Raw genomic sequence first — 24,050 nt, 5'->3', positions numbered from 1 at the left:
TGACTTAAAAAAAAAACCCAAACAAAAAGAAAACCCTATCTCTGCAGCCAGTATAGTACAGGTTTTAAATTTTCTGGTGATTTTCTTTGTAAACTGCTCAGCAGGGTATTATTCAGGCAGCTGCATCAAGGGACCAATATAACATGTGTTCTCAATTTTGGACCCTTTATGTTGGGAATTTTCCGTTGTGCAATTGCATTAAATCTGAGGCGGCTGACAAGAGCACGATGTTTTCTAACTCTACACAAGGTTAAATGACTGAAATAAAAATAGATGGAAAAGAAAACAAAGTAAAATAAGTTTGCTTTCTCATGTAATGGCAGGCAGTAGCGTGAGGTCAGGGACTTAACGATAGCCCAGCCATCAGTCAGGGACCATGAAACAACTGATCCTTCCTAAATCACATTGGAAATTATCTTCTGTTTCAGACGCTCGTTCTCTTTCATTCACACAGATCATATAACCAAGAAGACTGTGTTCAAAGTTATCATTTTTATATAAATTGTGGTAATAATGACTGTATTCGTGAAGCATTTTACTTTCTAAACAGCAGGCCTCTAGGATGTCATTTGCAGTATTTTCCTTACTAGGAAACGTATGATTTTTACTACTGCCTGTAGGAAAAAATACACGCTGGGCTGGTGTCACGGGAAGGGGGAAGGCAATCTGTGGAGCAGCAGGGTGGTCTTGCACAGAGGAGCGTTGATGCATTTACAGATGCAAATGTCAGGCCAAGACGGCAGCTAGAGGTAGAGCAGGAGCTCTGATCTTCAGAAAGAAGCATCAGTTGGGTGGCGGATCACGGCAGTTTGCAGCCTCGTGGGTGGTGCGTGGGTCTCTCTCCTGCAGCACGCCGGGATCCTCCTGGAGTTGGCTTTGGCTCCCCATCCAACAGGGCTTTCACTTTTGCCCCCATTTTCCATTTCACAGGTTTTGTTTTCAACCCAAATAGCAAAGACAGCTGTTCTTTTCCTCTCTGAAGTTTAGATGAAATGTCAGACCAGCGTCAGCAGGTACCAGCCCTCTAGTCTCTTGCAAACTGTCAGCACGATGCTGCTTGAACGTTTGTTAAGGAAAGTTTCATAAAGAAAAGCAAGGGAGGGTGCCATTTATTGCTATGATTTTCTTACTGAAGCAGAGCTTTATGCATTTGCAGAGTTACTAGCTTTTGTTCAGGCAGAGAATGAGGTGACCTCAAATGCTAAATCCCATTTTGTTCTGCTTAAATGACCAGCTGCACCCCACTATAGTAGTTTGTACCTTCATTATTATTTTGTTGTCTTTGTGTTTTGGATACTGGTGTCTTCATTACCAAGTCCTCCAGCGTTAGAGCAGGTCTGTTCACCAGGGTACTAAGGCTGGACACCTGCATCCGAACAGGGTGGGCATCCAGCTGGCAGGCGCCCCTTTCAGCACAGCCTTCTTCACACCCTTTGGTGCAATCTCATTTAGTCTTCAGAGGAGATATTTCTCGAGCAGGCGGCTCATTTTGCTGGGTTCCTCGGGTGATCCTGGTGGACAGGTTCCTCTGCATGGCCTGTCGTGAGGTGAGCCATTAAGTTGTGCAGTTAGCAGGGGGTTTTAGCAACAAACAGGAAACTATATCCATTTAGGTCTGCAATGTGTCAGTCAATTGCAAAAAATTATATATATATATATATATATATATGCGCCTGTCTTGTGAAAAAATAGCTCTAGTTTAGAGCTGTGCAAGACAGACCATTAGGCTAAAAATAAATCTTCAGAACACAGTGCATCTAAACACAACTTGTTTATTACTGGCTATTTTATTTATACCAGTCATGGGATATTCATCTACTGACATGGGAACAGCAAAACATAGTTTTTAATTCTGGGTTTGGACAGCGACGCAACAAGCGGCAGCTATGAGAATTTAGCTGTCAGACCACAGAGCATAGACCTAAACCCTAATCTAGCTCCCCAGGAGCAAAACCAGGGGTCAGGATGCCACGGATGGTAGGCAGTGCTGGAATGCCCCGTTGCCGGCATTTTCATTAAAACCGCGTCTTTGTCTGATTAAAACGTACCAGCAGAGACGCGTTGCTTTGTAACACTGCTGGTGGTTGGCTTTCATCACTGGGGCCCTTCATCAGGCATGCTGGCCCCAAGTGCTTCTTCCAGAGCACCCCAGCTGTGGATGCATCTTTTTTTTTTTTAAGGAATATCAGATGTAAATTAACAACAGAGGTGAAAACTCAACCATGTGCTTCTCTGGTCTACCTAAAAGGAAAAGAAAGCAGCCATTAAGTTAAGTTTATTTACTGTTGAAGGATACTTAGAGTTCCTTCTGTAAAAATTTTAGCAGCGCCATGTAATCTAAACAGAGTGCCAGGCACGTTCCCTTTTAATGTTTGTTAGTGTATATCTAAAAACTCACTTGCCATCTTCCTATTCTAAAATATGAATGAAATTGTGACATCTGGTCCAAAGCCCATGCAAGGAGTGTTTGTAATAGCTGGAGTTTTTATGAATACAGCTCGCACTAGCTAGAAGGGGAAACTATAGAAAAGGCATGGTCTTAATGGGCTCTGCTTAGCTCAACATTCATTCCGCTTAAATGAGGAAAATAAAAACTACAGTGTTCTCACTTGAAAAACAGCCAATTTCTCCAATATTTTCCTGCCACTTTAGCCAACAAATACTATGCCTGTTGGATATGGTGGTCAATGACTAACTACATTTTTGTGTATTTAAAGGTTAAAGTAATTAAAAACGTCAAATCTTTTCTTCTTTTCAATAAAAAAATAAAAAAACTGACCTCAGTTCTTGAGGGGATGAGGGGAGAGAGCTCTGTTTTACCCATGCACAGTCCAGTGCAGTAGTTCCAGTTCACAGAAGCTGCGAGTGGGCTCTGGGGCTAATTTGTACTTTTCTCTTATTACTTTCCTTGGCCATTAGGAAAAGCTGGCCCTCAGACGGAGACTGGAACACACTCCTCCCACTTTAGCCCCTCTCTGCCATTATTAGTAGGAAGAACATTTTCCTGCTTATCACTTTCATGTATATATACACCCCCCCCATATTTGTTTTGCTTCCCGTTCCCTTCTATCTTTTCCAGGTACAACTTGTTTGATTGCTTCCCGTTCCCTTCTATCTTTTCCAGGTACAACTTGTTTGATCGCGCTGTTGTCAGATAAAGAACTCACAGTGGCCAACGTTGGTGATTCACGAGGAGTCTTGTGTGACAAGGATGGGAATGCTATCCCCTTGTCACACGATCACAAGCCCTACCAACTGAAAGAGAGGAAGAGGATTAAAAGAGCTGGTGAGTTGTAACGTTTTTGCTTTGGATTGAAGGTTCATCTTTTTTCATCTCTACTCTGTCAATAATATAGACTTTTCCCCTGAGAGAGCCTGAAAAAGTACCAGACTGAGGCATCAGCAGATAAAATCTTCCATTATTAATACAGCACTTTTCAGCGGGATTTCATGGTGCAGAGGGAGAAGTGGAAGCAGATTGACCTATCCCTTAATAAGCCAGTGTCAGAGTAAGAAGAGCAGCCTTCATCTTCAACAGCCTGTTGACCGTCCCAGCCAGTTCCCTTGTGATCTCTGCAGGGAGCAAATTAATAAACAGGAGCAGCGGCATTACAGGCTTCTTCACACCAAACCGTATCAGCAGGGTTTATGTGAGAGGCTGGGTCTGAAGCTGAATGAAGTTTAGTTCCTAAAATAAGCAGAGCATGAATCTAATTCATCAAAGCTATTTTTTGTTCCCATATAGTGACTGCTAATGAGCACAAACATGTAAATTGTAGCAGGAGTACAGGGAAAGAATATAAGAAACATCAACCTTTCCGCAATAAATCTTTCTTGCTTTCATCACTTGTCAGTTTAGCGACCTCCTGGGCTAGAAGTTACGTTTGGATCATCAAGTTTAATAGCCAATTCTCCATGAATTTTTCAAAGTCTCTTTTGAACCCATTTCTGGTTTGGCTCCCACAGCAGCCTGCAGCAGCAAATTATTTGATGAGGAAAAAAAGTTCCTCTTGTTTGTGTTAAACCTACCGAGGAGCATTGCCTCCAGAGATGCATTGCCTCTCTGCCTCCACGTCTTTGTCTGTAAAGTGGAAATAACAAGTTTTTCCCTGAGTATAAAACATTTTTAAAACCTACAAGTTATCAATAGGCTCACACCAGCATAAATGCCCGTACGTGCACACTGTGTGCTTTCCTCTTTCATCGCCGAGGAGGTGTAAGAGCAGCAGGGATCCTGCCTGCTGCTAGACAGAGAGCCGAGGTCACGTATGTTCCCCAAAGGGGAAGAAAAAGTATACAGATCCTAAGAAGGAGGAATAGGAAGATCTTGGTCTCACTTTGCTTCAACTCTGTACTTGGGGGATGTATCAATAAAATCTGGAGATTTGTCTTTAAAATTGCTTCCCTCTTAGCCAAGTCCAGGGCCTCTATGCAATTGTTCACTTAGAGAAGGCCTTCACATAGGAGAAAAAAAATAATTTGGGTATTTCTTTTGTGTAGAAGTGAGGCTTTATAACACAGCAATGTGAAAAATCAACCTGGATTTTTGCAGGAATTTCCAACTTTGGAAGAAATTATTTTAATAGACGAGTAAATGTTATAACTATCTGCAGCTAAACAAGAAATATTCTGTCTAGCCTAGAGACATAATGAATTCACTTCGCTGTTACCTATTGTCCCATTGTATTATCATAACTGATATGGCCTCACAGTGCTGTTAAAAACATACAATCCCCTTTATACTACTGCTGGATACTTTCACCGTTTGGAACATCCCTTCTTTACGCACAGTAAGTGTAAAATTGAGGCAAAGTGCCCAAACTGAATTATCAAGCCTACATGGCTACTGTGACAAAAGTACCTGACTTTTTTCCACCGTCTAGATACTTTCTTGTCAAGTAGAACTGAAGAAAGCGACAATAACCACATCATTACGTTACATTTCGGTTTTCCAACTTTACATTGCACCATCAAGCTGCACTGTCCAGTGCCCTATAGGTAGTTATAAAATGACGGCACATTTGTGTTGGTAGGATTAGATTTCATTTAAAAGTGAAATCCATATAGCCACGGTTGAGAAAATATCCTTCAAACCTCAGTCCGATATAAATCAATTTGAGGCAGCCTGAAACAGCAGCTCAAAGAAAAGCGTGACTTGCCCTGTGCATTTCAGCGGGGCGTTAACATTGGGATGACAAGTCTAAACTAATCCGTCATTTTTTGCTGCCATGGTGGATGTTAAGGAGGCTCGCTGCTTGCTGCTGTCAGCAGGTGGTGGATGGGGAATGAATTCAGTCTCTCTCTTTTCCCCGCTCCCAGCAACTGCGTACAAAGTCTTAGTCAACCCACAACCTGAAAAAAAATTTCCATTTATCAGTCCGACGTAACTCGCGCATCTCTCGCACTGAAGCCCCAGAAGGTTTCTCGTGGGAGTTCCTGCAGTGCAGTCAGAAGTCACTGGTACCCAAGCCTGCGGCCAAATGCCAAAAGGAAAGACAGCAGCTAAGACAACAGGGCAGGGCCCTCGATGTTGCGCTGAGGTGCTGCATTCTGTGGAATTACCTGCTCCGCAGCATGGCTGTACAGTTAACAGTGCCGGTCACAGGGTTTTTGTCAAGACTGACTGTTATTTTCACAAGAGGCTGGCTGATGCACGCTCACAAGTGCTGTGGTGCCGCTCGTCTCGCAGCTGAATGAGATCACGGTCCCACCACCCTGACTCATTCCTGTGGGATAGGGGAATGCATGTCCTGTGACACACGGATGCTGGTTTCCCCAGGAAGCACAAAGAATCTCCTCCTGCTCAGGAGCCTGAGTGATGTATAGAGTATCAGCATTAGAGAGTGGCCTTGAAACAACCGTGGTTTTGGCTTGTGAAGAACCACTCAGTTGCAGAGCCACAAGGTGACTGTCACTGACAGAAATTTAAGTCATTCACCTTGAACATAATCCTCTGAGCTCAGCTCTCGATAACATGCAAAATGTTTGTGCGGTTGCCAAAAAGCTTCTATTTCTTTAATGCCTTTTCTTCTCCGGTGACAGCCAGCGCTGCAGAATGTTTGCTTTTCCATGAGCATTTTTATGTATTCTGTATGGATGGCTTTATGAAAGAAAATGTAAGAAGTGCCAACAGACACTTCAGCAAACCACAGGAATTCAACTTGTGCTGTAGGCAGTTCCAGGTGCCATGTGAGAATGGCACCAAAAAGTCACTTAGTATGCGTAAGCACAACCTGCAAAGACTGGAGTAAGCATGCTGCAGCGAGTCAGCAGCATCAGCGATCTCCTCTGCAAGTACAGTAACGGGTGCAGGCACTGCTGTCCTCTAATTGTGTGTAAAATGTCTGCTTGAAACTGCCTTTTCTTAATTGCATTTTGCTTCCCCTGTCATCCCAGTACGTACACATGATTACACTCCTATAGTCCTATAGTCCTAATTGCTTAATGAAAGCCCTCCCTGGGCTGGTGAGGAGGTGGCTGTGTAACGTTCGACCGAGGCGCCCTCAAAACCCACAGCAGCAGCCGGACGAGGTTTGTTTGACTGCACATCTGAAGAGGAGTTGCAGTAGGCTCACCAGTCCTTCCTTTTTTTGACTAGGGAAGGAAACATCTTCATAATGGGAGACTCCACAGAAGTATGGATGAAAACACCCAGCTAAAAAGTTTTGTTTCTGCTGGTTTTAACGCAAATCAAGTTTCAAGCTTTAAACAATAATGAATCATTAAACGAAATGTAGTTTCACCTGAAAGCAGAAGGAGTTTACAGATTAGATCAGCCAACCAGGAATGGAAATGCTATCATAAGATTTAGGTGACTGGGTGACTGACAACGCATAGGCTGAAGTGCAGAGCCGAAAACTTTCTGATAACTGCAAAGAACAAAGACATTTATAAGAACACCAAAGCAGACAGCTTGCAGATATAAAAGACAACAGTTCACCTAATTTTGTCATACATTTTTATGTTCCATGTCTGCAAATTGTTTGTCCTCAAGTGATTTTTTTCATGTGAAGCTGACAGGAATACTGCTGTGAAACAGTGCAGACAGTGGCGTGCAGATGCGTGCACAGGACTTGAAGGTGCCTAAATTCTACTCTTTGACCTTGCACAGTGTCTAGTTCCCTCCCTGGCCCAATCAGACTGTGTAACGGCCAGGTGCTGGCTGTGTCAGAGTCATCGATTTCAGTGCAAAACGTATCTTGCTATAAGCAACCCCTAAATAAAATACGTATTTTCAACTAGAAGTAGCCTTAATCCCAGGGATGGTAAAAATCAGTCAGTCAGATCCCACACTGCATTTTTCTGACTTGAAGTAAAATTTGGTGATGGGTTTGTTCACAACAGTTTTTTGGTCCTTTTTGACACAGTTCATTCAAGGCAGTTTGATAGAAGAGCCTATAAATGTTTTTGCACTTGCTTCTTTGCTAATGCCTTAAAAGTGAGATGTGAGTCCTACTGCAGGGTGTTTTCAGTGTTGTTTCCTTCACAGATCTTCTGAAATGGGGAAAAGGCAAACTACACAGAAAAAGGAGGGGTTTACTAACACAAGAATATAAAGATTTGCTTTCAGTATTTTTGTTTTAGCATTGTCATCAGGCTTTCTGAACAGTAAGTCATGTAGCGCAGGAGTACCTGTCTTCAGTAAATTGTCGGTCTCGCTGGGGGAGTAGAGAGCATGAAGCTGCTTCCTTTGAAAGCAGAGCCATTCCTGACTTTAAAAAGAACTGCTTTAAGTGTTGGTGTTTCTCTCCAGGTGGTTTTATCAGCTTTAATGGCTCCTGGCGTGTTCAGGGGATCCTGGCCATGTCCCGCTCGTTAGGAGATTACCCTCTGAAGAACCTGAATGTTGTCATTCCTGACCCCGATATTCTTACCTTTGACCTGGACAAACTGCAGCCAGAGTTCATGATCTTGGCATCGGATGGTCTGTGGGATGCTTTCAGCAACGAGGAAGCTGTCCGATTCATCAAGGAACGCTTGGATGAACCACACTTCGGCGCAAAGAGTATAGTCCTACAGTCCTTTTACAGAGGATGTCCTGATAATATAACAGTGATGGTGGTGAAGTTCAGGAATAGCAGCAAAACAGAAGAACAGTAATTACCAGTGGTTCTCTGCCTCACGCTGAACTTAAAACAAACTCTTAAATTGTAAACATAGTAGAAAGCTCTAGTAAATACCGTTAAGATTCTACACAAAAGGAACAGATCCCTCCGGTCTTTGTTCTTTGCTTAACAAAAGGAGCAATACAACAAATACATTGAGTGATTATAAGAATTAAGTTTGTTCCCATGTACCTGTCTCCTGTGACCTTGCTGCTCCTTAGAAACTAACTGTAATCTTCCATTTCAGAATATTCTTTACAAATCCTGTGTAGACTTTTCATTTGAGTCCTCACCTCTCATTTCTAATAGTCAAAGGTTTGTCCAGATGCACAGCAGGGTCGGGGCAGTGCTGCCGCTTAATAGCAAGTGATAGGAATGACGCTGCTTTTCACTCGTAGGTGTGACTCTTCAGAACGACGCTCTCATGTTTCTCATCTCTTCTTTCTTTAATCTGCAGTGATAAGGTTGTATAGGAAAAGGTTTGCAATTATTGGCCTGTTATTGATATGAAGGAAGAAGAGGAGCCAACTATTAGCCTGCTACCACAGAAATGGCTCTCTCCCTTTTTTTAACCTCCCCCCTCGCCCTTAAATAAATCAAGCATGTGATTAGGTATAGTTACTGAATGACCTGAAGCCACATGTTATTCAGTCTGTGCATTACTTGAATAACATTTCTTCTATGCCATACTGTATTCAGACCAACTAATGTTAAACTTTGGCAAAATACTCTGAGGTCTGGCACCTTCTATATCAAAAAATAGCTCTGTTGTGATAGAAGAATGTCTGTCATTCACCGGGACTCACCCTTCTGTTAGTTTTTTGGCATGGACGTTTCACAGGCATGTAAAGAAAGTAATGCAAGATAAAATTAATTTCGTTAGTGACTGTTTGGAAAACTAATCAAAACAGGGCATTCCTTCGAGCTACCTAGATGGAAGTCAAGCCTCTTAAAGACTTCCTTGTACCGCTGCAGATTAATTTGTGGTGTTAATCCAGGGAAAGACCACTTCAGAACCATTTTTTGGTATAATGTATAAATGCCAGGCAGTGTCATTGCACTGTAGAGATGAAAGCTTGTGTTAAATCTAGATAAAAATACATTTAGATCTAACTTTCAGTATTTAATTGTATTTTGGAATCTGTGACTACTGCAAGTTTAAACAATGACAGTCTGAGTTTGCTCTACATCTGATAACTTAGCTGGCTGCTTCACGATCAAGAGGCAGCAGTAGCAGAGTGACAGGCAATGCGTGTTAGAGGAACAGAGCCAGGCCTGAGCTGGAGGTTAGTATTTCGGATGGCTCGCTTACCCCTATCGTGTCTTGTAACAATCCTTGGGATTCCCTCCCCGCAAAACGTGGTCCTGGACAATCTGCTGAAGTCTCTTGTCTTCAAGGTGATGGAGGTTGTCAGTGTTTGGATCCTGAGGTGAATCAGGGATATAATGCATTAACTAACTTTGTCTGTTTCTTGGGTAAAGATACAATATTACTTAGTTAAAACGCTACCTGTTTCTCATCACCCACCTATAGCCCTTTCTGGGCAAGTGGCTTGCTGGTCCCTAAAATACTGTGATGCGTTGTGGTTGAGCTAAGCGGGTGTGATGCCTCTCAAGACCAAAACGAAAGAGCACAAATTCTGCTCTCTGCTCAAGAAGGAATTCCTATGTTAGTCCTTTCATTTTTGTTCCTAGGTTATCTCTTCCCCACCAAACTTCCCTCCTTTAGTTTGTTTGCAGAAAATCACAACTCTTAATTGGATCTGTTGCTCTTACCAGGGCTATTCAAATTGTATACATATCCTTTAGCGGCCTCTTCTCATCCCAGACGCTGGGTAGAGCCCCTGGACTCTGAGGAACAGACAAGTGAAAGTGTTGAGCATCCTCTGAAACCAGCAGGCACGCAGCCTGCACTGGTCCTTCCCCGGAGGATGGAAGGTTTCGGACTTTTAAAATCTCTTCAACAGTGTATTCAGTGAATTTTAAATGCAACTTTGCAGTTAAGTTGAGCCGCTAACAGGAAATGTTAATAATTGCAGAGCGCTTCAGTCATTTTGAAAAGGTATTTTGAGGTCAGAATGCTGTGAAATGAAAACCCTGTGTGATATTTTCATGGGAGTGCTTAATCATGTACTCATAATGCTACAGCAGCAGTATCGAAACTGTGCTCCAGGCAGAGCTCATGGTGCATGCAGCGTTTGCCTTTCCTTTCTCCTTCAGAGATGATGTTTCTGTTGTACTGGCTTTTCTTTGTAGGACGCTGCCTGGATGTTTGTCAAAACAGCTGCCCAGGGAAAAGAAGAATTAGACCCAGCAGCCTACAGAACTCTAAAGCAGGGGGCACTTGTATAGCAGAGACATCACTACTAATCCTTCACAGGCATTTCAGAAATGGTCAGCTCCAAAAAAAAACATTATAGACTAACGCCACTTGAGTGAAAAATCTCACGGCTGCCACTAAGCCTCCTGCAGCTCACGTTCTCGAGGTTAGCGAGCATTGCCGAGGGATGCTCGACCTTCTGAGCACAGCTCGTGTGCTGGTTGCTCCGGCACTCGAGATAGACAGGAAAATGAGGTGGCAGGAATCGTACGCATTCACAGACTCCCGAAGCAGCCGTGAGGAAGCAGTGGGAGGGTGGCTGGCTCGCTCTGGAAGTAAGCCATGCTCACAGGATTTAGGAAAACACATAGTGCAATGCAATACAGAACTGTTTTGCAGACTTGTCTGGGTATTTATGCCAGGATTCATTTACTCTGTCACTCCCAGGCCCATCCAGTCTGTTAGCAAATCAGCCCTATTTCAACCTTCGAGTGCCTGCAGTTGCACAACAGTTGTTTTAGCACCTTCGATTTTCTCTGCGACACTCCCACCTTCGTAGTAGCTCTTTCCTGGCCAAAGACTTTCACACCAATGACCTCTGGTAAGGTTGCTGACTTTTGTTTTTATTACTTTAAAAAACTAGTACAGCTACTTGTAAGTAGCTGTAAAGATGCTTAAAGTAGCTTAAAGATGAAGGACTAGTGGAGATGACAGGCTTTGTGCAGTCTTCCACGTACATGTGCAGTGCCTACCTATGCTCCCTGCTAGAAGCCTTCTGAGAAGTTTTTAATCCCGTTCTAGGCATCTGTTACTTCCCAGCCGTGCTGATTTGTGCCAAATTCTGTCATGATACATACAGCTGTTGGATGACGAGATTAAGTAATGTACATATTGCTTATGCAACCTAAACACTCTAGAGTCTGATCCTCCACTGCCTTGATAATATATCCTACATCTGGAAGGAGTTGCCAGACACTGTAGCCAGAAACATCCCCACATACGCTCGAGCAGTGTGGCAGAATGCTCTACATCATCGGAGAGGCAGCACACCATCCTGGGTGCTGCTTTCCTGCCTGGGCACCTCTCCAAAAACAGGGAGAGGCATTTTGGTTAAAGTGGCTGGCACACATCTGAGAGCTCCCTCTTGTCGTACATGTTCGTGGAAGTTTTTTGTTGCTTAAGCCCGAGTAGCTCCATTGGTGACATCTGTTCATTAGGTAAGAGCATCACACAGCAGAAAACTGAGATATTAAGTTGCTGCCACAGAACATCTTTCGTATGGTCCAATATGAAAAAACCATACCTTGTAATTAGTCATCTGATCCAGCACTTAAAGGAATTTGGGCTCTTCCCAGTGGTATTACAAGCTAACAGTTTAACTCGCGTAGTACATCTTAAAGATACCACCACTTAGCTTTTCATTCTGATTGTGGACTACCATTTAGTTTATCATTCCGGTTATATATATACTAGTGGGCTTTTAGAAAGGCTGTCCATTCGTACAGCGGACGGGCTATAGCCCTCACCGACTGTAGCTCCTGGTACAGTTCTGAGCATCCCAGGTCTGGGTGCCGGCCTGGTTAGGTGCAGCCACAGCTCCGTCTAGTGGCTGGCCTAAGCACGGTAACCAAGCAGTACTCGTTAAAGTTAGTAGTTGCTCTTTTAGCCCGGGTGAAAAATGTGATTTTTAAGTCCCCCTTGTCCCTTGTGCAGAAGCTCGCTATGAGCTTAACGCAGACCCGTTCTCTCAGGCTGCATCTTACAGCAGTGCTGAAGCAGCGCGGGCTGAACGCGCGCATCCCCAGACGCCGCTAAGAAACGCAGATACTCGGCTGCTGAAAACGCGGGTGAAAAGTTTGGCACGCCGCAACCCTGCCCTGCACCCCCTGGCAGCTCACCCCCCTGGCAGCTCACCCCCCTGCACGGGCGTCGTCGCAGCTCTGGTGAATGCATTTTAAACCCTTGTTTGTGGGATCCAAATGTTTGGCAACAGCGCGGCTTACGCAGCCCGCAGCGATCCAGCGTCGGAGAGTCCAGAATTCCTCGCTCGTCTCAGGGGTGGCAGGAGACGCTATTTTGTTTCATACAAAACGTACGCCACTTCCTTTGTTGCGACATCCAGCACTAGCGATCTGGACATATCGATCCTGTCTCACAGGGGAGGGATGGTCACAGATGACATTGCAAGGACTGCGTCGGCGCTGTAGTCCTAAAAATTCTAAAAAATACAAAATTTGAAATGATTGAGCCTGTTTTACTGCATAGAATGTTTGGATAAATATGAATAAATGCCATCTAACATCATGAAGTATTGTCTACTGACTTGTGAACACAAGGTCAGTACCAAAACTACTGTTAATGTTATTACAGTATTACACAATTTACGTAAGGTAAAATTAAAAAAAAAAAAAAAGTTGTGAAGTTTTTAGAATACAGACATTAGTACTAAAGCACTGCATCAGCTTGAAATAACAGTGTTTGCTCCATAAACACCAACACTGCATCTTGAAAATAAGGGAGTTTTGTTGTTCAGCTGCCGAATATATGACATCCTTGCTTTAAATACTACTATATCACTAATGTATCTAATACTCATTTTACACAGAGAAACATTTAGTAAGCAATTATACTAAAGAGAAAAACCCTCGCCGGCCTTTCATTTTCTAAAGTAGGTTTTTAGGCCTCCATCCTGAAATCTGGCTGTACATAATTGCAAGGTTAAAATTTAGAATGTTCTGCTGAAGTTTGGCAACTGTATAGACCAGAGCTGCTGCCCCTCAGGGTTGTCAATGTATTTATAAATTATCTTTCTAAACCTGTGGACTCGTGTCTAAAAAGATATATACGATTAAGTTAATATCGATTCAAATTTTAAATTGCTTTTATTTATATAGTGCTGACTACATAAGGCTTAGGTAAACAGCTGTTTTACATATGGTTTTCCCTTAGATAACTTAAAGTTCTAGGTATCAGTTGTCTCTAGTTATATATGATAGTCTAGATGCTCTGTTAAGCACAATGAATGCAGTCAAAGCAGTTGAAGCCTATCTAAAACCATAAATAAAGAGGCTCACATCAAAAGCAATTCTTGAGTAAAGTTTTGAAACCCACTTCTACGAGTAGGTCAGCTCCTATGTCTGGTCTGCTCAGTCTTAAGGAGGAGCTCCAAAATAGCTGAGCAGTAGGGAAATAGAGCACTTTTTCTGCATTTAAAAGACGAACCTTATATTCCTTTAGGCCTGCGGAGATGCATCAGTAATTCTAGGGACACCGATGCTCAGAAATCTACTTCAGCCTGTATTCCAGCAAGTTAATTAAATGAAGAGTCAGTTGTAACATTTTAGAAATCTAAATGCAGGACTGTCAAGCGTTGCTCCTCGGGAATTCCTACACTGTATTCAGAGGTGTGAGAGCAATAGAGATGAAACTGTACTTTATCCACACTTGCTTTAATCTTGGTAATAACAAGAGTCGTGAAGTCAAGCTGTGTGGGCCGACAGTCAGATACCTGCTGTAAAAGCCCGTGCCGCCACGCTTCCCCTGCCCTGGGAAAGCGAGCCGGCTCCACGGGGAGCGAGGCTGCTCCGGTGCCTCTGCAGATGCGCTCCGATGGCTTCGGCTGTGGTGGATGACAGGAGACTGACGCCAGAACTGCCAGAGTCCATCTGTGATTTTTAAATTTTCTCCTTCTGGTAAGAACAATTTAGTTACGTTAAAAACATGATTCATTTGGAAAAATTTCTTTGGAGTTAGTTCCATTCTGTACTGGATCTCTACGCTGCTCCTTGGTAAACCGTTCCTATATGCATAAGCTAGGTACAAAACGTAAGCAGTGGTTAGCAATGCTGGTTTTACAAATTAAATCCATTTTTATAAATTTCAAACCCACCTACCTTTAACATGGCAAACTGGAACAATTGCGGAACTGTTAACTGCAAAGTTTACAGGACCAGCGTCTGGAAAAACAACATTAAAACCCGTACTGCGTGAATATTACGTTGAGCGACTGTAAAACCACTTCTACCCAGTGTATCTGGAAGGGCTCTCTAAGAAACGATGGAGACAACAGACTTATTATGAAAATGAACCGCACATTTAGAACTCTGCGAGGGCAGGTCGGAGCTTTATTAACAAAAATCCTACACAACACACAAGATAAGAAAACCGCAATGTTTAAGCAATCCTTCTTGGTTAAAGACAGCTTCCATTTAGTACAACCCAGCTGCATTATCGTAGATAAGAGCCTCTTCAGGCTTCTGCTTGTAACAGTTTTTCACTCGGAGCCAGAAGTGTTTTTAAGATTTTATCTTCATTGCAAGCTCAGGCGAGACTGCACTTCACTCCTAGGCGGAGGACCACCGCAGGCAAAGCATGACCGAGAGGAGCGGCTAGGACACCAGGCTGAGCCCCGTTCCAGTCGGGAAGGACGCAACACTTACACACCATCGTCTCGCACACCATAAAAAAGTCCTCATTCAGATCATCTAGATTAATGTGGCCTGGAAAATTAACGTGCTGCGCAGCACCTGTCAGAAGGCTAGAGGAAAACAGAGCTCAGCTATATAAACCACCTCAAGAGAGGTCGCTTGGGGTAAACTTTGTATTTCTAAGTCCTTATTTAATAGGAGGAAAACTAAGTCCCAAAGTCCCATAACTGCAGGTGAGACACTATACTGTAACACAGGTGGTATTTCCTCCTATGAGTTGCAGGTCGATACTGCCTTTAGCTAAGAATCCCGTACCAGCAGCATTTCAGAGAGACTATACCTTCATCCTGCGAAAGAAAGCGGCTTTGTGATTTTGAGAAACCCAATATATAAATAGAGGGGGGAGTGGGTTTTGTTTTGTTTTACAATTTTAGGTTTCCTTAAAATGTGGACTCAACTACATATGAAAAAAAACCCAACCAACCATCTGCTTAGCTTCATTTTAACTTTGTTTTCTTTCCTTCCTACGTGGAGTACTTCCATCTGGAGATGGTTTACCATGCAATACATAGTAACTGCCTTAAAACATGACAAGCTTAACTTAACAGAGACTGCAGAAAGCTTTACATCCCTTTCCCTACCACCTCGATCTTAAGCAAACTGTAGAGTGCTTAACAAATGACCAGAATGGTACACGCTAGTCACATCAGAATGGAGATGAATGAAAATTTGAAAAATAGGGAGCAAAGCTCTGCCTCCTTCAACGTACCTAACGTAACTGACAGACACCTGTCAGGAACTCAGTGTCATGTTGTTTGATTAACCTTCAACCAGTCTCTAGTTTAACTCTGAAAGAAATATGATAAAATTACATTATTTATTGTGCATCCAGGCCCTTGTGAGTTACTAATGATGAACTTGCATTGAAATGCTTTAGTAGTAACTAGAAAACTTAAGACAAAACTTGGGAAAATATTCCAAACCGTCCGTGTCCTGTTAATACCGATCATAGAGAATCATGCCCTGAAGTTTCCAGCACATAATAGTTCATGGTTTATTTTGAACTTGTTTGTTCTAGAATGCACACAAAACATTTAAGCGTTTTGACTTTTTAACTCTTCTGAAACAGTGGACAAGCAACACAGGCTTGAAATTTTACACTGCAAACCCCCTTTGCTCTCCACCCAGCAGCAGTTTCCAAACATCTTTGACCAATGGATTATTACGAGGCTTGTCAAGTCAGAACGCCCCACAATTTTTGTATAGGAATCACAAGTGCTTGAATTCTGATTTAATACAGCTTTATGAACCACTTGCCTGCATGAGAAAAAGAATCTTAGGATTTGGGAAGATCTTAGCCTGTGGTTTAGGCTTGGGTTTTAGTCCAATGTTGTAGGCAGATGCAATAAAATTTGGGCCCACCACTGACTTTAATGCTTGCATTAGTTCACAGTCTTAAGCTTTTTTTACCTCTTGCATGGCTGCTCCCACTAGAAACTTTCCTGATATTTGCTTTAAGCAGAAACATTAGCTTAGTTCTGAGTTTTTATGGTCTTTTAAGCAATAATGTCAGACTCAAATACAAACCAGATTTGGAAATGAGGGTTTTTTTAAAGAAAAAAACAGGAGCAGGAATATTTTACGATGTAAATTTCTTGCAGAACTGATGTCACTTTACAATTTCAGGTGGCATAAACAGATCACTGTGCATAAACCTACATTTGTGAAAGCAAAAGCCTTGTGATCTACGATCAGTGTTACTGTTCTGGGGCACAAATAGAAAAAATACCTTGCTCGGTGACAGTTGCATTTTTATTGCAGTCCTGCACAGCCATTTCTCTGCCACACTCGTTCCTTATTCTCTCAACAGGAGCACTGTCGGCTTTATCTATCCAGTTTCTGAAGACTGCATCGTCTTTCATAATTACATTTTTTTGAAAAAGCAATACAAACTGTGCTGTAGTACCAGTGTTCTTGTGACAAACAATTTCTTTCTCAACATTGAACATGGCAGGCTTATAAAAAAAATGGAGGGTTTTTTTCAAGATTTATAAACAATCAAAGAACAAGTTAAACATTTCTCACAGAGCTCTCAGGATCTGACCACAGTACTACAACAATCAAATAACAGATCCTAAAACCATAGGAACAGCTGCAGGTTTACCTCTGTTTCTAGAAATACAACAGCATTCTTCCCTCGGTTATGCAATACTGTATCTTTAGCTATTCCGTTTAACAAAAAAAATCTATTTTTGAAAAACTTTGACCTTCTTAACATACATTCTTAGAACACTGACATCTGAAATACTTGTCTAGAGAGTATTCTCCCCAAGACCTCATTTTTATATCTAAAAAAGTAACACGTCCTATAATTCCATCAAAAAACCATGTGCAGTTGTTGAAAAGATAGCAAAATTCAATACTGGCCATAATCACAACGTAACAAAAAACCTGGTGAAACCTCAAACTCGGTACTAGAGGTTTCTGCACCTCTTCTAATTTGTCTCTAAGAGACTATCTGAAAGACAGCCAAATGTAAATACATCGTAACATCTTAGCTGTAGTACAAATAAGGTGGCAGTGCTCTGTCATTCTAGATGTACAGGATGTAACTATAGTATCTTCACTGTGTAGTGGATGTGTCCAGAATAATTATGTTAATGCAATTGCAAATTCTGTATTGTTGTCTATTAGAAGTGTAAACTACTGAAAACTTGGCCTTGCTGATATGAATAAAGTGATTAAAATATCCATCTTTACAGATATAGCAGAGTTTGTCTTCTTTTAAGATATACGAATCTTAGAATTTCTTTTTTCATTTTAAAAGTTGAAAAAAAAAACATTTTAGAAACAGATATAAAGTCACAATACAAATGCATCTGCTTGAATCTTCCCTGCGTGGTTCCAAACCTCTCAGGATGCACCAGTACACAGATGCATGTGTGCACATACACGGGCTTTGCTTGTCCCGAGGTATTAGAGATGTCTGGTAACTAAGCTGCACATGAACTCTACCGCATCTAGCCCTCTAGTCGTCTGTGGACATCATCAAAGACACCAAAGCAATTCTGTTTTATACGTATAGGGATATACCTAGATATACACACACGAAGTGCATCACGTCTTCAGAATTTCCCATCAGCTTCTGCAGACCCCACAACATCCACAGGCTCGTAACACTCTCCGAACGATTATGGAGGCGATGTGTTGAAAGAAGGTGGTGTAACGCTCTCCGAACGATTACAGAGGTGATACATTGAAAGAAGGAGCTCAGCATTAGTTTCATGCTGGGCAGAGAACAAATACTTGAGGGTTGCAAAGGATGATGCAGTTGCAAAAACAATTTTAAAAATCCAGGTAGGAATTTGGGAAGCATCTTCAAAGCCAGTTTCTTGGCATAAACATTATTGCTCGGTGACGTTTCATATATTCCAGAAGACTCGGGTAGAAATCCCGTGGTTACAGGAGTCCATGTGGAGAAGTGTCAGAGGAAGGCAGGACAGTGTATTCCAAAGTGTCCTGCACGCGTAGGACACATACATGGGAAAGTGAATTCCTAATATTTTTATTAAAGGGTATTAGAATGTCCCAGGGAAATGCTGCCATTGCAGTTCTGCCCTGGCAGCGCAGCCCTCCTTCAGTCGAAGCCATCTCTACAGCTGTGGTTTTCTTTTGCGTTGCCCTGGACTGTAAACACTTTTACAGCGAATAGGTTTAAGTTTCCATATTAATACAGAATCAAAGGCAAGTAACCGCAGTGTTTGATGACAAAACCTGCCAAAGCCCGATTATTTCACTTGAGGTAATGCTATGTACTGCAATCAAATGTCGATACTTACAGATATCAAAATTAATTTTATAAAGAAAGAACTGTTGTTTATCTTCTGGAATACTGATGTTCACTTTAAGTATCTTTAAGCAAATTCCAACATAAACATCCTCAAATTTAATAGGTTTGATATGACTTATCAGTTCATAAATCCTCAGAGCCAGTTTTCCATCCAATATATAACCCATCCCACTGCAATACGGAGGATACAACTTGAATGGATATTCACCATGAGGGATGTACGTTTTTTTTGTAAAAGCCTCTGTAGGCAAAGTTATCTATAAGAGGATAACCAGTAAAAATACTTTCTGAGGAATTTAGCTTCAGAAGAAATTTTACCAAGTTAGCGGTGTTGATGAAGACATCGGTATCGGTCTTCATGAGGAATCTAGCATGTGAACAGAACTCAGCGACCCACCTGAACGCCATGGTTGTTTTCAAGATGAGATTGTCGTACGTGTCCATAAAATCTTGGCGAATTATGTCACCACAGAGGATGCTTTTGTCTTCTACCAACAGTGCTGCAGCATTGTCTTCTCTTTGAATGTCCTGACCTACTTAGAACAGGGTTAGAATTTGATGTCCCCACCAGAAGTTTTGAGATCCCCACGTTATCCTGATGGCCTGCCTTGACTTCACATCTGTAGGACTTGAAGACACCAAGATGACTAGAAACGGATTTATGTCTTTGCATTTCAGGCGGTTCCGCAGCGTGAAGAGGAAGTGTTGCTTGTAAATGGGTTCATATTCGTAGAAATAACATGAGGTTTATATGCTCAATCACAGTGTTGGAAGAAAAAGTTACGTACCACATTGCTACGCCAGAAAATACAAGGAGAAACAAAAAAAACCATTTTAATGTTCTCATATACGTGACACTAACTGGAACTGGGCAATAACTACTTTGCAGAAGTGTGTCAGTGACCTTCAAAATCTGCACCACAAGTTCTGAAGCATGTTTCTTGCTGAAAAAGAAATGAAAAAGTAGTATTCAGAATGCGATTATTCAAATATTATCTTCTTCTTGTCTAAAGTGTCAGTTGAAAGCGTGCTTTCATATAACGAAGACAAAACCAAGACTTACTGGTCCAGCTATTGTACACCATGGTCCAGCATCCTCTACACCACGCATCAGTGCTGCATCCCATAAACAAGCACAAGCAGAACACTGAGCTGATATTGAGCGTGGTATGGATTGAAACTTCATAGCTTTCACCTTGGGAATTTCCCCTGCATAAACCTAAGCACTGCAAAAGATCACAGGTCAAGCATTGTGATCCCACAGATCTCAGCACAAGGTCTTTGACTCATATCTCGAGGAAGGAATACCGTGCGCAAAATGTAATGGCTACAAAGTGCTCAGCAAATCAAGGCTTCAAAAATTTGTGATTTATTTCAAAGAACGGACGTCCTGCTGGTTTTTATAAGCTGGAGCAAATCAGCCAAGAAAGCAGGTACAAAGAGAAATACAAGCAAATATTTCATCCCTCATTTAAGGGTGGAGCAGCTACTTGTTCTGAATTGACTGAATAGGTGATGGGGGGAGAAGGAGAAAATCAACTTCCTTATGAGCTGCAGACATGCAAACACAAACGTATCTTGACAGACAGACTGAGCTCTTACACTGCCCAGAGAAATGGCTACTCCCACAACATTATGCAGCAATCATTTGTTTTCTAGTATGTGCTAATTAAATCAAGTGATTTAATAATGGGGCATTGCAACCAATTTTGTCATAGCAGCTTTACAGCTGACCTAGTGGGAGCAGCAGAGAATCCACTGCAGCAGGCAAGCTTCAAACCTTAAAGAAGTTTTGCAAATTCTTCTAATATTTTCCACTGAAACAAACACGACACTACAAAATCCTCCTGCTACTTCCACCTCTTTAAGCTTTAAAGAAGAAAGGATCCCATCGGTAGTATTTTCATAGAACGTCTACAAAAATGCAACAGATTCGCTCAGCTCCATCAGCTGTGCCACACAAACCGGAAACGGCAATAAGCACGAGATGAAGACAAACCAAAGCCATTTTTCGGCTAAATTGGTCTGGAGTCCAATCTACATGGACAGCTACTTACAAACCCCTGAGGAGTCCATGCTGAAGATATTACTACAGTGTCAGGACTAGATACTCAAATCGATACATCTTTCCAAAACTAAATTTAAAAATAGAATCTCAGTCCTCTACCCTCCATTTAGCAGTGCTTGCCTTTACTGTATTTCTTTAAAACTACATACGCTGTGAACATATATTAGATACCTTTAAGCCAAAATAATTACAGTGTCTCACTGTGGGAGTTCCAAACGATTTCTAATGTTTGCAGTAATAATATTTACCCTGCACTGTAAAGTATCCACAAAGACACAGTAAGGACGACAGAAGGTTCAATTTCACAGTGCAATTAATTACTATTTCACTTATCTTCGAAATGATCACCGCAGGGCTTGTAGATGTTTTATATTAAAAAAAAAAATAAATAAATCCAAACCCCAACATAGCGTGCTAGAACTTAGGTGAATTTGATTTGCCAGAGCCCAGCTGCCTTGTATTTCTGTACATGATTTGACTTTAAATTAATGATCCTTTAAAGGAAGCATTTGGAGCCCACTTCACCAACAATGCGTAGCGCATCACTTAAAACGTATTAAAGCAGATTTATACAAATAGCTATTTAAACAGAAGAATTTCAGACCGATCCTTCTCAAAGCTGCATTACTCCAAAAATACCGTGTGGCTAAGAGGAGTCGATCCTTCATTAGAGGTAGCTCACATAACTGCAGAGGAACAAGTGAGTTTTATTAAGAACTTCCTAACATGACCGATGTCCTAGCTTATAAAAACATGGAAGCTCGGAAGTTTTATGTCGATTCACTTCTTTTTCTCCGCAAGGATTAAACATATGCAAGTAAAACAGAAGTTTGGCAAGTGCAGAGTAAACGATCATCGGGACTGTTCAAACTGCATTTAGGGAAGTTGATTATAATCACAAAAAAAACAGATTTGCCAATCTGGTATTTACTTTCTGGCTTTAGGGGAAGGAAAAAAAAATAACAAAAGCGCTCAGTTCTTCTCTCTTTATATATACCAACCTGACGGTCAGTGAACAATATGAAAAATACATACTGGAATAAAATAACCTGAGTTATATATCAGTGCTTATGTATTTCATTTTATATAAATAACATTTCTCGGGGTTTGATGATCAATTTAAAATAAAAGCATACCAAAGTTGGATCAGTTCTCGACTACCTAATGGAAAAATAATCTGATTATAAGGATTTTGGTTCTTTATGGACAGAAAAGCCTGATTACATGACATTTTGAACAACAGAATCGGAGACCGATGCCTGATCTGCTACGTAATGAAAAATCTGGGAAAATAAATCATCAGTTCAGGCCCTTTGCTCACACTGTGAAAAACACAATCTTAAAGCTACCGGATCGTTACGAAAAGCCTGCACCACAGGGCATCCAGGACCAGCACTGTGAAATGCTGTTTTGCTGCGCGACTCCTGAGGAGCTAGGAAGTCCCGTCCCCACCAACCCTGCTGTCCTCTTCCCTAAGGTCACATTCCTCCAGTGATACACTAAATTGTTTGCAAGCTAGCACAGGTTCACCAAAACACAGCTTTTGTAATGGTCATGGGGTAGAAACTACACTCCCCAAAACATGAGACAGCCAATTCTGCAGCGCTGAGAATTCAAAATACAGGCAGTCATCCCCCAACATCATTAAGCACAGAACTCTGACTTCAAACACAGGCAGAAAAGAATAAAAGGGCAAATCAAAGGGGAAGCCCTAACCACAGCCCTCGACAGGAAAATCCCCTTCTCCTCCTATTTCAAATGCCTAAACCGAAGTTATGAGGTTGAAGAAGCGAGGTCTGGAAGTTGAGCTGGCACTTTTGCTGGGAGGCGATGCAGTTGCAGACCTCCCAGCTACGCCCAGGACAGGTTCTCCACCACTTCCAGACTTTATTTGCCGGCAGTTTTTGCCCTCCAGTTGTACCGCGGCGGCACGGGACATGCAGCAGGAGCAACAGCAGGTCAAGAACTGCTCCTTCCAGGGAAATACTTTCATTTGCTTCCAAGCTCACAGCTTGCTGGCACCACACAATACGAGTCTGAGGTTATGCTGACAGATAAAACTGATCAACTTCAAAACAAATGTAAGAAAACATGTACTGAGCATGCTCTACAGTAGTTTTAGATACATTTCTCACACTCTGCTATAGCGCGGTAATTATTGAGCGCAGACATTCTGACGGGAAAAGGTGGCAAATTCTCATATTCATTGAAGTCTAATAATTACAATAACCAGTGGATAGTCCAATTTAAGGATTAAAAAAATACCATCTTTATAATGTTAAATGTATAGAAAAATAAATCCTTTTTTAAAGCTATCAACAGAAATAATTTGGAAGTATATTGGAATTAATTTGGAATAATTTGGAAGTAAAGTTCTTGACTTCTCATTTTCTTCATATGGCTCCCTACCAACAGAAACTAGAGGAATTTTTGCAAGATCCTGGCCTATGATGATCTAATATAACAATACTTTAAAAATTATTTTAAATAACCTTTAACAATGACTTGCTCTCGCTTCAAATGGCCCAAGCGATCTTAATTCTCCGTTCTAGGCAACTGTTCACAACGCATAGATTAATTACGAGGGAAGAGCCCAAAAGGTAGAATTCGTTAAGAGGAAATCTACTGCCCCCTGTTGAAATTTAATAGAGAAAATTAATAGAGAAATTTAAAGCCATTTAACCGTTTTCCATTAAAAGCAGGAAAATACGGTGACAGAAGAGTAGGCTGTACCCATCCCCAGAGCTCGCTCTTCCCCCGCGCCCCTTCCCTCGCCGCCCCCGGCACCGCCGCCTCACGACGCCCAGGGGGAGCCCGCGGGCGGCCCTCGCCCCCCGACCCGCCCTCACGGCCTCCAATGGCGGGCCGCGGAGGCGCCCGTCCCCTCAGCGCGCCGCGCCCTGCCGCGGGGAGCCGCGCTGGCCGTCCTCCCTCCCTCCTTCCCTCCCTCCGCCCGCCCGCCCGCGGCTACCGTGCCGCCCGGTGCCGCTGCCGCCTCCCGCCCGCCAGCCGGGCAGGGCAGGGCGTCGCGCCTCGCGCCTCCCGCCTCCCGCGCGTAGCGGCCGCGTCTCCTCACGGCAACGGCGGCGGGTCTCGCTCGGAAGGGCTGGCCGCGCTCCGGGGAAGCGGGGGGCGGCTGGCCGCGGCGGGCACCGGGAAATGCCCGCCTCTGCCTCCTCGCAGGGGTCGCAGCGGGCGTCAGGGCCGGCAGAGCCGGGGAGCGAGGCGCGGGAGGGCCCCCGCCGAGGGCCCGCGGCGGGCCTCGCAGCGCCAGGGCGGC

General features: G+C 42.6%; 2 protein-coding genes across 2 annotated transcripts in view; one reads left to right on the top strand and one right to left on the bottom strand.

Annotated features, from left to right (window-relative positions):
• Window positions 1-11,063, top strand: part of PPM1L (protein phosphatase, Mg2+/Mn2+ dependent 1L) — a 103,260-nt gene extending 92,197 nt beyond the window's left edge. The window contains exons 3-4 of the mRNA XM_075506822.1: window positions 3,125-3,286; window positions 7,754-11,063. Coding sequence (XP_075362937.1) covers window positions 3,125-3,286; window positions 7,754-8,100 — 509 coding nt within the window. The 3' untranslated portion in view covers window positions 8,101-11,063. The remainder of the gene's footprint in view (window positions 1-3,124; window positions 3,287-7,753) is intronic.
• Window positions 11,064-18,590: 7,527 nt separating this feature from the next.
• On the bottom strand, window positions 18,591-19,549 carry B3GALNT1 (beta-1,3-N-acetylgalactosaminyltransferase 1 (Globoside blood group)). The gene is given in 3 exon segments (XM_075509028.1): window positions 18,591-18,932; window positions 18,934-19,440; window positions 19,442-19,549. Coding segments are annotated over 3 exon segments (957 nt in total).
• Window positions 19,550-24,050: the final 4,501 nt, after the last annotated feature.

This window comes from Mycteria americana, chromosome 7 (assembly GCF_035582795.1).
Source record: "Mycteria americana isolate JAX WOST 10 ecotype Jacksonville Zoo and Gardens chromosome 7, USCA_MyAme_1.0, whole genome shotgun sequence".
NCBI lineage: Eukaryota > Metazoa > Chordata > Aves > Ciconiiformes > Ciconiidae > Mycteria > Mycteria americana.
This window is presented reverse-complemented; position numbering and strand designations above follow the sequence as displayed.